Below are 15,668 nucleotides of genomic sequence, written 5' to 3'. Positions count from 1 at the left end.
GATGGTTTTTATCCAGAAGGTTCATTAGCAGTCATCAGGGTTATTCTGTTGTGCACTCACAAGTAACAGTCACTTGTATTGTGTGAATTGAAACAAACTGAAAAGGTGAACTAGGAAAATTACGAGGTGTGAGGACACCTGGGCTTTGCTTGTATTCGTTCCTTACATGTTGTTTCACCTGCAGCTTATCCTCATTAAGTAATTTAATTGCAGTTGATCATAAGTGAAAAAATGCAATATTTCTCATTTTCTTTAGCAAATCATCTAAATTTGGTTAAATTCCAGATACATTTGGATAAAAACCTGACTAAGGTTTGCTGCATCTAGAGATAGTTGTGTGTTTGTGTGTGTGTGTGTCATTTTTTGTTGCATTCCAGATAAACATTTGATGCCGATCACTGTCAGTGCAGACGATGCGACTGCAGTGTTTCAAATTCTGAGAAAGATCTGATCCAGATCTGTGCTCAAGCTGCTGTTTCATCACTGTTCTCTAGATGTTTTCCTTCTGGAAACCATTACTGTCCTCCACTCCACACGCTTCCATTTTTACCATCACCCAGTTCTTCACACACGTTTGTTAATGCTGCAGGGTCCTTTAATTATCCCTCATTTCATTGTCAAATTAAATATGAATTAGTGAGCTGTTTTATAACCATTTGCAAAAGGTGTTCCATAAAACAAGGGCAAACGTTTTTAATGGCAACGTTTATTGTAATTTATTTGTGATTATTATGGCCTTCATCACTCACTTCCCAAACCTGGAGCAAGATGTAGAAATGATGAACAAAGACATCTTATTTTATTTCTAACACACAAACGGGGATTTATGGAAAAAAAGAGTGAAATGCTTCAGATCATCCATCCAAATTTTTCTAGAGCCACATATGAATTATGTCGGATGGAAATAAATAACAAAATTAAAGAAAAAAGAGAAATTGCATTAGTCTGATTACTGATTTTAGGATTGTGTGATTGAAAAAAACTATTGATAATAACACATTATAATGTATTTTATCAGCTGTTTGCTGCCAATTCTAAGAACATTATTTTTTAGAAATGAAATAAATACAAACAGTGGTAGAACAGACCCAAGTCAGACACTAGTAAGAGAGAAAGATGTTATATATGATAACTCTCTGCAGGAAAGAGGAAGCTGTCTTCTTGTGAGCAGGAAGTCGGTTTGAATAGTATCGCACGCATGTGTCATTGTGTTCACTGATACGCTGTGTGTATGTGTGTTTGTGTGGGTGTGTGTGTGTGTTTGTGTGCGAGCCTCTTACTTAGAGTCAGGCCTTTCATCATAAACACGAGGGGAATATGTGTCAGTCAGTCGAGTTCCCATGTCCCAAACCCACAAGCAAGGCAGCGGCTCCGTTCTTCTCTTGATATGGTGTCAGAACACGCCACACGACAAACTCTTTCTTCCTGATAAACCAGAACTGTCGTCTGATACGAGCTATCCGCAGAAGAGATGGCAGGCGACTGCTTGTTGCGGTTTTTGCATCAGTTTCAGGACTCGTGATGTGACACGAGCGAGTTAACAGCTTCTTGACAGAGACACAGGCAGCGAGAGGAAAATGTTACCTGAGATGTTTCCTAACGTTTCTGAATCTAGAAAAACAAACACCCACGTGGGCTACAAATCAAAGAGCGGCCGACCCCTGGCTTCTGCTCTGAATTCACCTTTTTGATCTCTGTGTACTCAAAGGAGAAAAAGAAAGTCAGGGGAACGTGACTTCCCACAGTCCTGATGAAATACATCCAGGGATAGTTTTAATGATTTAGACGCCAGAGGCAAAGACTACGCTGACGACCTGTAGGTGTTTGTACGACATGCTCCCATTTAATCTGATTTACCACCTCTCTTACTAAGCCACAGCATCATTACAGCAAAACACTGCAGGAAACCCAGACTCCCCCCCCCCCCCCACACACGACACATTCATACAGGGAGGAAAAACTGGCAGGTTGTTTCAGCGAGTGAAGCCGAGAGAGAGGATCCTCAGTGAGAGAAGAAAATATCATATATGCAGGCTGAAGGTCCAGTTTCCAATTTACTGAAAAATTTAATGAGAAATATGAGAGAAACAGAAAGTCAAGACAACTTTATGCAATTTCGGTGACCACAGGCACAAATGCAATCCTGGTGCAGCGTGGCACAATCTGAAAGAGTCTGCAGCGGGGGGGAGTCGGGAGGGAGCTTTAATAACTGCCATCACCTCTAATCCCCTTTTAAAAACAGCAGATGATTTAGAGAGTGGCAAGAAACAAATATACAATTTCACTAAATACTGGTACAGAGCGATCCATAAAAACACTCCGGACATTTTCCGGAGTTTGCCTCACGCATGCAGCCTCTGTGGAAAGTTTCCGGACAACATTAGGACTTCAGCCCCTGCCTGAAGCAGCTCTACATAAAGTATTTTGGCTACAACACTTTATTACTGTTTGCAGTCTGTGCTGTTAAGTGAGAGAGATTAAAACAATCTCAGTTCTTATCCGAACATATTTAACATGTGCCAAAGTAGAATAGTTTTGGCAAATACTGTGAGAAGATTCAGAGTCAGATACTGAGATATTACTGACCCAACGGGAAATGCGGTGTCTTAGCATAAAGAACGAGACTGGCGAGATGTAATATTTGTTATTTTCAAGAACACGGGCGTCCATCCCTTTATGCTTTCAGTCTGTCTATGGCATTAAAATGCAAAGCTTTCAAAACAGGACCATAATAAACTGTGTGCTTTTATTTTTTGGAAAAGGTGAATTTGTTAGGGACTATACTCAGCTGAGAAATAAAAGAATACTATATAATGTCACCATCCTGAGAATACTTGCTTATAGATGGTATTGAGATAGCTTGCATTTCTAAACGCAGGCACCCACGGTCTGTGACCTGCATTTAATTAGTGTGCTGCTGAAACACTGCAGATGTAATACACCTAAACATCCCCGCTGCTGTTTGATGGCTGCAGGTATTTAATCAACGCACAGGGAGGGACCTCGTACATTCTATAAACCGCTGGGAACGACTTTAAAGGTAAAAATCACTCATTACTATAACCCAGTGCAGGCTCGGCTTTAACAGCAACAAATAAAGCGTTTTGATGTTATTTAAATACTCCAAGACAACAGGAAGTCAACTCTTACGACCCTGGGTGTGTGCGTAAACCAGCCAGGCTGAAACCGCTCCAACCTTCTTCTCGATCGCAGCCCAGTGCACTGCAGGTACATGCAAAACAGATGCCTGACGCCCCAGGAGGGACAAACCGTGGAATTTACAGTGGAGGTGAGGCTGAAGGTCTGAAGTGAAGAGGGCAGGGGATTAAAAGGCGTCCCTGCTGTGTTTGTAGGGGAATCTACGAGGGCTGGGACAGCACCAGGGAGGAGGCTGGGCCTTTTGTTGGCTAATTGTGCCCACAGGCTCTCTTGGCACCCGTCGTCTATCGCGCTGTGGTCGTTGAGAGATCCCAGGCAGAAAGGGAAGTCCTCCCAATGCTCGGCTCTGGACGAGCTCTTTGCACGTGTGCACTTTTTAAACAGCACGTCGGCATTTGGCCTTCATCCGTTTCTTAAATCTTTAAGAAACGTCAGTTAGCACGCTTATTACACACATTGTAAATTTGCAATATGTGTTCACATGGCATTTCCCAATCAGGTGGCATTCTCTGAAATATCACCAATGCATGATGCTTTTAAGGCTGCTCTCTTTCTTATGTAATGTGGATAACGTGTTTCAATGTTATGTTTAAATGTCACCTGCAACCTGATCTGTGCATTTTGGAGTAAAGCTGAATCTGAATGAACTGGAAGTGGATGACGAATCCCAACAGGAGCTAAAACCAAGTGTTTCAGTTACAGCATGTCAAACAATAACTCTACATGTGACAGAGATGCTGCAGTTGTTGCAAGACTGTGCTCCTCCCGACATCTCGCTCATCATCTTATATCTCAGGTCGCTCCTACAAGCCCAAACTGCAAACTGTACTTGGGATCCTATCCCCTCCATCGCCAGCTGAAGTCAAATGCACGTCACGCTGACCTGGGAGAGTCTGGTGGAGAAGAGGCTGCTCGGTTATAATTAAATATCAAATGTAAGGTGAGGAGCCACCCTGACATTCGGAGAGTTTCTGTAGCATGCTGTGCTCACTGAGCCGAACACAACCACACCAGTGAGTGGTTTCCACCACGTCTGGAGGAGACCACGATTGGCTTCATCAGAGCTGTCAACGAAAAGCCTTCTGCAGGTAACAAGCTTCTGGAGGTTTCATTTGGAAACAGCCACAAATTGAGACGTAACCCTTCAATTTCGATTAGATCTCACCGTTCTTGTGATGACACATTTATTTACTGGAGATTATGAGACTGAATTTTATTATTATCACATAAAATCTGTATTCTTAGGACACAGCGAACACATTCAAAGGTTGATCAACTAATCCATCTTACAACCATAATGTCTAATTAATTGTATTGTCGATTGACACAAAATAAGCAACTATTTCAGTGATTTCTTAATTGATTTTCCGAGGGAGAATTTTCTTCCATTAGAGTAAACATGCTTTTACTGTACTATCCTCCAGTCGGGGGAGGATTGTTTGATGGAGGCTTTTATCCGAGGAGCCTTGAAATACAATGACTTGCATTCGCAGTAAAAGAAAATCTACTTTTGTCCGTCCACATGCCTCCTTGAAAAAAAGATAGCTAGAAGTCCTTATTCAATCTCAAGGGTATAATGAACCACACACCCCACCCCCCCACCCCCCCGCCCTCCACCTGTGTTTTCGTTGAGGGACGCCTACTCTGTTAACAAGGAAATCTAAAGAAATGTTATGCCACGTTGTGACATGTGAGTGGCAACAAAAAGAATAATTATAAAAATCTCCTTCTTCAGGATTCACTCTGCTAACACTCGCCTCGTCCCGTTTTCTTCAATACGTGACACTTTGTCATTTTAGCACTGATGTAGAAAATGTTTACTCAGTGGCAAATTAGCACCGGAGGTACCGGTAAGAAAAAACTAAACTTGGACATGGTTTGATTAATATGATGACAGCTGTGTCCTAAGGCTGGTGTCTGACGCTGATGATCTCACGGCAGAGCTTTGACCACAGAGCTGGCCAAGAGAGAGAGTGATGCTGGACGGCAGTGGGAGGGTGTGCAAACAAACTGTAAATTTATTTACATGTATGTGCTACTGGTACATGTATGTTTTCGTAAATGTGTCTAAGATTCCATCTGAAAAAACTGCATTTGCTGGAGGTGGAGGTGCAGCAACGACAGAGCGTTAAAAGGAAGACAGCCACAGGCGGCGCAGACCAAACAAGTTCAACAACACAGAAGATTGATTTCATTATTTTTCAGGAACTAGAACTCTACGAGAATATTTCATACTGTGATTGACAGCTGGATGGGCAGCAGGCCTCAGCCATAGAACAAAACTCAACTCTCCAGTGTGCCCTCGATGTAATTCATTTCTTTTCTAATCAAAAATCTACATGTGAGCAAAAGGAACAAAATCGGTCCCGCAACACGTCTGTTTTTCCAGCCTGTCTGTTTCCTCTCTCCGTGGATTTAAGTGTCTTTTGGTGTCTGGTCTGTGCACTGAGCAGCTCTGCAGTAATCCTCTGCTCCTTCACCTGAGAGGGATTGATAGTTATAGTGAGCTTGCTACTGCCAGTTCACAGATAAATCTGGCCTCGTCTGAGGCGTGGCAAGAGGAGGCATCGTGACGGAGGTTAGCGGAGGAGCGTGCCCCAATTCAAACCCCCACCTCCTCTGTTTTCCCTTTTCCATCCTGTCTCCATTTCTGGGCTTTATTTTGGAGATATTTAACATGTTTACATCTTTTGCTTGTGTTTCTCATTTCCCATCCTCTCATTCCCACACAGTCACACACAGGTATCGAATTCTGCTCAGGTGCTGCAGTTGGGAGACCAACAGTGTGTGTGTGTGTGTGTGTGTGTGTGTGTTCAGTTTGCAAGTGACTGAGAGGTTTGTTCCACTATACACACACACACATACACACGCACGCGCACAAGCCAACCGCTGGCTGCAGCAATTGGCTTTCTTGTTTTTCATAGAAGGGGGGGGAAGAGAAATAAGAAAGTCGGTGCTGGGGGATTCCTGCTAATTGCTTGCACATTCCCGTCCTCCTCCGGCTCGATTAAAGCCAGGCCACCATCTCGTTTTTAAAGTCGGCTGTTCTCTCCACGCGGCCCTCTACTGTACGCCGCTCCCGACAGCCCGTCTCGCTGCTTTTCATTTTGTGGTGTTCCCCCACTGAAACTACACAGGCACAGTTCTCACTGGATCGATGTGAGGCGGACGCGGAGAAGACTCTAATGTAAATGTGACGTGCTGTCAGTCTCCACCATCTGTGAGGTCCTCGATTAAAATGTGCCCGTTCCTGCCTGTTTCATGTGGAAATAATTGACTTTCACCCACGGTAGCAGACAGAGGACGGCTCATTTAAAAAGAGGTAAAAATGTGAGTATTTGTACCTTGTTAGTATGCAGGAGTCCTGGTGAGAATCAAACCGCTAACCTCAGCAGTGTAAGAGCCCTGCCCTGTGCAGGAGCTGTCTCTTTGATTGGCTCGGTTGTTTCCCACTCCACCACTGACAGAATTTAAATTAAAGAACCGTGGCTTCCAACTGTTCTCCAGATTACAGATCTATGTCTCACTAGTACTCTTTGTTTAATCCTCCACCTGACACTGGGGGTGGAGGGGTTTGTGTCTTCTTTTGTCTGTTAGACGTTGTGAGTCTTCCTCTTACTCCGGAGCTGAGATCCTTTCGCCCTCGCACGTCACTCAGTCTGGACTTTGCTGTTTGTGTTCACATGTTGTTCTACATTTATTCTACAACACATAGTTACTCACACAGACCTTAACTACAGATATAACATCAACTACAGAACGTGAGCTGGAATACGAATTCAATTCTGGCACTGCGGCATACGGAGGATATAAATTACACTGGTACGACATGTGGCAAGGACAAAGAGGACATCCGACTCAGTGTGAAAGAACGGAGGAGCGGAACAGTGCTCGTGGATAAAAAACATACATGTTAGTGTGTGCATGTGTGTGTCTGTGTGTGTGCGTTTGTGTGTGCAAATTCGGCATTCAACAGCTGTTTGAAAATAGCAGGCCGGCATGAAAAACCATGGTGTGAGCGTGAAGGAGAAAATGTCTGCAGGACTCGTCCTACATGAAGCTACTTGTTTCTGCAGCTCAGAATGCGTCTTGCCTGAATTGGGTGGTTCATACATGATAGGACATGTGTGTGTCTCTGCATGCTCCTGTGTGTGTGTGTGTGTGTGTGTGTGTGTGTGTGTGTGTGTCTCTGCATGCCTGTGTGTGTGTGAAACTGTCACATTCCTCTAATTCATATTGCCACACTCTACTTAGCACATTGATATTTCTTCTCACACACGTGGAGGCAGCTTTCCAATCAAGATTTGGAAATTCATCGACATCCTCTGACATCCTGGAATAATTACTTGTGTAATGTGTGAGTGTGTGTTTGTGTGTGTGCAGCCGAGTGCCATCTCTACCGCTCTGTTGTGTTCTGTTTGTTGGTTCTTAAATTAAATTCACTGCAAAGGGGGGGAGAGAATAAACTGCACAGCACACATCTCTGTGCAGAGCGACATCGAGAAGGAAGTGAAACAAGTACCTAGCCTGTGCACGGCACTGCTTCCTGTACTGTAACCTGTGGGGGACGCCTCCATGTGCAGTGGATGGGTGTGCACGAGCTGGTTAACTGCAGCCTGACTACACAACAGCAGTTATTTTCAAAACATGCATTTGTGTGTGTAAAAGTAGCTTTATTAACCACGCCTTCATCTGTTTGTGTGTATGTGCTGTCGAAGTGATTATGTGCCTTGCGATCTTATTTAAATTCAAAGAGACAATGTGTTTTATTACCAAGTGAAAAGCATCTCTTCTCTTTTGAATGAAATTAAGACACAAACTCTGTGAGAAGTCAAATGAAAGTGGATCAAATCTGCAGCGACATCATCTCTCATCGTTCACAGTGGGGGAAACTCTAAACTACTGAGATCCAAACACATCTGCTCCTCAAAACAAAGGAAACTCAACTAAATACTGTGGACAAACAAGTGTTTCATTATGATTTTGTGAATAAAACTGAACTCTAATAGCTTCCGACACTTTCTGCCATTATAATCGGGGGTTCCAAATAATTGCAGTGCTGTAACTCCATTTGTGATCACTGGTTGTTTTTCCAGGAGTCAGCAAACTGGTCTTTAAACCCCAAAACCCCCTTTCATCTGACCATTGAAGAAGCTTTCATCCATACAACAATAGATGCTTTTTATACATCCACATCTGGAGGGAATGAGGCACTGACATGTGGAATTAAGAGGTTTGTGAGAGTCACATGTTAAAGACCATGTTGGAACTAAAGGGCTGTTTTAGTACTTGGTTCTGCTAAATATTGGCCGTTTAATTAGCTTATAAAATCGACATTAGTCTGGAATTCAGAATAGATTTTTGAGAGGGAGAGAGAAGTGATTAAAACTCTTCACATTGTATGTTCTGCTGACTGTGAAGACCAGAATACTGTGATGTTACAGAGCAGTATAGAGTCAGCATTGTGCTGAAAATATTACTGTACAACAATACAGTACTTATACAAACTATTATTAATAACACAACCAAGTGAACTGATGTTTGGCTCGTTTCTTGACATCACCAAAGCTCATTACAGATAAGAGCTGAGTTCACATCCTTCTTCTGCTGGAGAGAAACGTACTTATGACCACGTGTTCACGAATCCTGGCTAACGGATCACGCATCTGTTTGGTGTGTTTCCATTGTGCACGTCCTCAGAAATTAACACAATAACACAATAACTACATGAAGGTAGGGGCGGTTGTTGATTTAAAGATCCTCTCATACCGTCTGCGATGAAACCACAATTCCTCTTTCTGTGGTGATTTCAGAAGTAACTGGAGGCTAACCTCCTCGAGTGTCGTGAACAATTACAGTCATGATGCATCTGGTGCATAAACGCGTGGCTACGTTTATATCTCCGGGCTTTTACCTACTGATGTTCGTGTGCCTGGTCTTAATCACCCACTTAGTACTTTTACTTTGACACATGTAAGTTTAGAATTTCTTGTACACTAAAAGAGATTCTTTTAAAATCTTGTCTCAAAACCTCTTTTGGTGAGTTTGATTTGCATTTATCTCAACTGGGTTTTTTGGGGGATTTTACTTTGTTCTAGACGTTTTCACTGCTTTCTGTCATTTATTACTAAAAAAGGAATCTGACCATTGTTCTTAATCAATCGAGCCATCACATTTAGCTGGACTGGTTTTTACCTAATTGATCAATTCTAGGGTGGCTTGATTGATCGTATTAAGATCTTGATTTATGCCTCTGTGCGATTTCATTCTTAATGTGACAATAGATTCTGCCAAGTTTTCGTTTTGCAGGGAGACCCAGTGCATCTAATCAAGCACTCCCAACTGCCCCCCAAACTGAATTAACCAAAGACGAGTGTCTGTAACTTCAGATCACAAACTGTGCACGGAAAGACCGGAGCACGGACGTCGATTTAAATAAAAAATCGAATGTTTGCCCGAGACAAGACGAGCGAGACACATCGAACGAAATAGCTACTTAGGAACCAGAAAATTGCTGCAGAATTGAGGAAACCCAGCGGTGAGGAAGAACAAATACATTTATCAAACAACTGCTCTGATAAAAAACCCACTGTTTGTTTTGTAAAAGCTTATTTTTACGCTCTCGTAACCTTAATCAAAATGTCTGTGTATCAAGGTGTGTGGTGTGAAGCACATTTAAAACAAGCTTCATGCTTATTGGGACATGGATGGTTTTTTTCTGCTGAATGTAGAAACTTGGTGAGGTAAGAAATGAAAAAACTGAACATTGGAGATTATTTCAATGTACTGACAGAATGGAAAAGAAGGACAGACTGTGGCTCAGGAGGTAGAGCGGGTCATCCACTGACCAGAAGGTAAAGGGTTCAATCCCCGGCTTTTGGACTAGATAAACCCCAGTCATAAATACAGTCCATTTTTATAGAGGGAAATTCAGATTCTCATTAAGAACATGCAGAATCATAGATGTGTCTCTTGAAAGGATGGAAACTTGGGCCAAAATGCTCCGAAGCTTTTAAGCTTAGCGATGAAATTTGGTTTCTGCCAAATCTCCTACAACAAACTTTTACATTTCATTTATGTATTTTGAATTCATGTTTTGTGAAATGAACTCATAAAGCTAAAGCTCTAAGGCTTTCTTGTATTCGGACTTTAATAACATAAATGTGGTTTTCCACACGAGTGGTTTTCTACTTCAGTTGAGAAGATAATTCTCAAAATAGTCCACATGGTACCACTGCTGCTGAAATCCTTTTAGCTTGACTTGTACTTCTATTTGTATCAGCAGTTGTTGTTGTTTTGGTAATTGCACCTCATTGAAGTCAGAGTGATAAAATCCTTTATCACTGACACACTAAGTGATTAAAATAACAACGCAAAACAAACACCGGTCACAGAAGAGGTGTTTGTTCCAAAACTCCTGACACAATAAATTAACAGCAGCGAGGTCACATTGCATCTGACCGGGACCTGACTTTTATTATTTTCACTAATTTCTCCGCATTTGTGATAAATATCATCTTGAAAAATAAATATGAGAAGACGGAAAACACAAAGTGAGATAAAAAAGAGTCCATGCATGTAAATGTGTGCGTGGGAGAGGGACACCAGAAAACACAAAACAAAGATGGAGCAAGGCAGAGACATATAGACAATCGTGTCGGTGTGTGTGTCTGTGTGTGTGTGTGTTTTGATTATAAGATAGGTGTCTGTCTTGACACATCTACATAATTTGTTTTGCGTGTGAACCAACAAATTATGGAGATAGAGTGAGTTGTGTAGGTAATTACGTGCAGTATATGGACAATATCTGTGACAGTTGGTGTGAGTGTGCATTTCTCTGTGTGAATAAACCTGGACGTGTGTGTCCGTCGTGTCGTATCTGGCATAGACGCGCCTTTGTAATATCTCAGTGTGTTACTGTATAATAATTTGTATATGTGTATGTGTCGATGTGTGTTTCTCCTCTGCCCAGATGGCTGTGCTCAGAGGCTGGAGCTTCTGAGAGCTGTTGCCAGTGGTGAATACTGATCAGAGATCACTGTCACATCTACAGCACACACACACACTCACACACACACACCGCCACACGTCATCCATCTTTCACACACACCTCCACTTCCACACGGTCAAACTACTAATTCACACAGCCACTATGTGTCCTCCATGCTGATCTTTTCTGGCTCCGCGGGTCACTGCGGTGACGCTGGTTATGAGGCCGTCCGTCACACATGAGGTTCGACGCCCTGCTGGAGATCTCAGCTTCATGTCATAATGACCTTAGTTAATCAGGACACTTTAAAACAACGACCATAACACAGCGTTAGCATTTTGTCTCCAGAAGTGGCTCTGTACTCTCTTAGGAGCTCTTACAAAGAAATTAAAAATATTTACAAATATATCGACAAAAAATGGGGTTATTGAATTTCAAGCTGTATTTCAAGAAAAAATTGCAGAATATTCCCTAGTTTCAGATTCTAAGAATTTAGTGTTAGGTGATAAACTAAAAAGTGATAATAAACTGCTTATGTTCACAGACATTTTACTGAAGAGATTTATATGTTGAGAAAAATTCTATGATAAAGAAATAATTGTTATCGCATCTGTGAATCGTGCGTTTTAATTTTATTTTTTTATTTATTCATTTAACAGCAGTTAAATTGAGTTGATCTTCTGAGATGAATATATATTATTATGCTATCATATTATGGCAAAAATGCATAAAACTTGATGTTACTTCGATTATTTATAACTTTATAACAATTAAATATGTAAAACTATTAAGCAAGAAATTTAAGTAACTGGGATTTAAATGTCACCTGCATAATAAAAACTGATCACAGAAATGTTGAGAAGAAAATGTGAATCAACTAAACGTCAATTAACTATGAAGCCAATTATTTGCTTTCCCCGTTTTCACTAATGAACAATGTTCTGTAAGTGGGTTTACACACTGCAGGCTTTGGAGGGTCCAGGACTTTAAAACCATTAACACCTCAGGTTTGAATATTAAAAAAACTAAATGGGGGATTATCACATTGAGTAATTATACGAGGAAGCTCTGTTGTAATTTACAAGTCCAGGAAACGAATCCCAGATCACCTGACCTCCTCCCACGGCATTGGCTGCTCCTTCACCTGTCGACAGCTTTCCACCGATAATGACACAATCTGGAGGATTACTCACAATATGCTGCAAAAAGGCATCTCTCATGCTCAGAGACGTAAACACCAGTGAGAGACAGTTTCTCTGGCCTGTGTGTGTGTTCATTGAGATTCAAGTCTGTTATGTACAGTGGGATGAGAACAATATGAAATCCAGAGTAAAGAGAATTTGGGACGTGGGGGATCTCTCTTGCGAAAAAACAAACAATCACATTTATTCACGATTTGTATCGTGACCCTTTCCACATATTTTAAATGTACCAGTGAGAATATCCAGACTCCCACCAGCCCAAAATCTACTGGCTCCATCTCAACACAATGTTACATTAAAGAAACCTCCAGATCAGTGATAACCGTTTGTGACACAGATGAGTGGGGTTGTTCCTGACCCCAGTGAAACACCCAGGACACGTAATGGAGTAAAAAACAAAGATGGAATCCACAATCCAGAATCCAGAAAAGCCAAAGTGTCTGCGATACAAACGCTGTCATCTCCTGCCAAATCATTGTATTTAAGATATACTTTGACTTTTCTGGTCCATGTCCCAACTGCTAACATGGAGGAGGCAAAGGTTATGACCTATACAGGAGCAAGCCACCAGAGGGCGCTCCAGATGGTTTCAGCTTCCCTGTGGAGGAGCTTTCATGTCGTCCACCTTAATGCACAGTCTATAGGACACACTAACAGATTCCCTCAGACACTTCCTTTGTGGGTGGTTGATGTGGTGTAATTCCCACATTGTGTTATTCTTGAATGTTTACAGTTAATTGTATCTTTCCAACTTTGTACATATAGTCATGCTGCTGGCTCAAGTTGAATTGTTTTTCACATATGTCACGCACGAAAGAGACACATGATCTAATTTGGACCAGCCCGCGCAGCCACCTACGTAGTTATGTAACGCAGATTCATGTTATCGGGGTGGACCGACTGTAAATGTAATAAAATATCACGACCTCTACGTTTCACTTGAAAAAGAAGATTGTGGACGACTTAAAAATCGATCACGATATACAATCTTCAGATCACCAACCCCTGCTGTCAAGGATCAATATCTCAATCATAGTCCTGCAGGTAGACTGTATTTCTTTTTATCTTGGTCTACAGGGCATTTAAACCTTCAGATGTGCATTTAAATCCAAGGTTAAGTTACGAGACAGTGAAATCTACAGAATGAATGGGATTAAAATGATTAGATATGACTGAATCAACGGAATTAGACATTCCCTGCTGTCACCAAATAACCCAAATCTCAACCTTCCTCAATGGAAATCCATTGGAATACCTTTCTGTTCACAGAACACAATTGTTCTGCTGTGAATACCAAACCTGCCCTTTCTGCGCCTCTGATCAGCTTCTAAGCAAATGAATGCAAATTACTCTTCAGAGGACGAGCCACAGCAGTGTCCATTACGCCCCGACACACACTCGGAAATGTAGTTAGTGTGCACAGTGTATGACGCTGGTGCACAAACGCACACACACATGCACACGCACACACACACACACAATCTCACATCTCTCACCAGAGCACGACTGAACTCTGACAAACACATACGCACAAATACACACGCAGATATTGGTGCATATTAAGCCACACACACACACACACACAGGGGGATTTACTCTAAAAAAAAACACCCTCATGCACATACACACAGTCTCACATAATATTCTGGCGTTTGCATTTTTCCATATAATGTCCTCTCTCACACACACACACACATATGCATGCACACACACACCAAGATGCAGCATCCTGCTCTGCCTTTCCAGACAAAATGAAAGTGAGAAGGCAGCCGCATCACACCTCCATGGGCTGCAGGCTCTCAGGACTTTGAGTGAGGGGGGAAGTCGCTGCTCCCCTGTGGCTGTCACCAACACTAATCTGTCCGTCTTTCTCCCTCTCATGCACACAGACACACAAAAGCTGTTTTTTTCCTTCAATTTATCATGAACAGAAACACATTCACACATACACACAACTGTACACACACAGGCACACGCACATGTTGCTGTACACATTCACACACACAGTTCTTCTTGTGTCGATCCCCCTCTGTCTAGCAGGCGCACATGCACGAGCCGCGCCAGTGCAACACATGAGAAAGTGCATTATGAGCCCGGGCGTTCTCTGCATTCCAGCTGTGCTCTGCTCGACAGGTATACTGGCTGTTTCTCCTGAAAGGTTTCCAATGCAATCTTTTCTCAAGGTTCAGCTTGTGAAAACTGACGACGCAGGAACCTCTTGTGTCGCATACCAGACATAAACAAGAAGGAGGAGGAGAGAGAGAGAGAGAGAGAGAGAGAGAGAGAGAGAGAGAGAGAGAGAGAGAGAGAAACGGCAAAAGCGTGCTCAGTCTAAAATACAAAAAAGAAAAAGAGGTCTTATTTCTGTGAGCAAAATATCGCTTCTACAACTCCCCTGAGAAGGAACACCAAAACAGGATTTCTGTAACAAGCAGTCACATTCCTAAGTATGCAGAAAGAGCAAACAAAAAAAACATCTGATATGTACAGTAGAACACATGCACACCCAAACATCTGCCCTTCCCTCCAAGTGGAGGTGGAGGTGGGCTACACATGTTTTGCACGGGGAGGTTCTCAGGTTTCACTATGGGCAGGGAACCCCGAGGTTCTCCCAGTGAACGCTGGGTCGTGCACAGCTGAGGAGCAGCTCTGGAGAGCTTTGCTGCTTCACTTACCCGAGGGCACGAAATGAAGAACTTTGTTGGTCTCCATGGCTGAGCAAGTGGTGGACGAATGCACACTTCCTCTCTCCGACCGCTTCCCCCCCCCCCAAGTCAACCCATCATGGTTGTGTTATCCTGTGCTGATGAGAGTGAGATCACCTCTGCTCTCTGGCTCTCTCTTGGTTCTGACTGCCGCTCAGACACATGCAGTGACTCAGCCCCACTCTGCCTGCCAGCACGCTGCCTCGCCGCTGGGTCCTAGTGCCTTCGTGCATCTCCATCCATTCCTTTGCTCCAGCCCACCAGATAGCAGCCAATGGCAGGCCGCCTTGCAGCAGGGCGAAACCTCACGTCAGGACACACCCCCTCTATCAGTCTCCTCTGAGCACATCCCAGCCGCCCTGCAACATGTCACGTTGTTGTCAGCCACACTGAACCAACTGGTCACCACTACGCTTTCTCAAAGCTCAGCGTGACTTATGTTGGCCTGAGGAACATCTCTTTGCTGAACCCCTCGTCGTGCTTGTGTTAGGACGCAGGCAAACAATGAATGGCGTGAAGGCGAGGGCGTCACGTGTTGTTGTCGTGCATTCGTGTCACAATGCATGCATTCATTCTCAATTATCTTGGACGTATTGCTTTGTCTATTTTTAC

The 15,668-nt window shown here is 42.8% G+C and overlaps 1 protein-coding gene across 1 annotated transcript in view; it reads right to left on the bottom strand.

Moving 5' to 3' along the window:
* slc4a11 (solute carrier family 4 member 11) overlaps nucleotides 1-15,156 on the bottom strand; it is a 63,525-nt gene extending 48,369 nt beyond the window's left edge. The window contains exon 1 of the mRNA XM_062397452.1: nucleotides 15,027-15,156. Coding sequence (XP_062253436.1) covers nucleotides 15,027-15,063 — 37 coding nt within the window. The 5' untranslated portion in view covers nucleotides 15,064-15,156. The remainder of the gene's footprint in view (nucleotides 1-15,026) is intronic.
* Between the last annotated feature and the right edge of the window lie 512 nt (nucleotides 15,157-15,668).

This window comes from Platichthys flesus, chromosome 10, assembly GCF_949316205.1.
Source record: "Platichthys flesus chromosome 10, fPlaFle2.1, whole genome shotgun sequence".
NCBI classification, from domain to species: domain Eukaryota; kingdom Metazoa; phylum Chordata; class Actinopteri; order Pleuronectiformes; family Pleuronectidae; genus Platichthys; species Platichthys flesus.
This window is presented reverse-complemented; position numbering and strand designations above follow the sequence as displayed.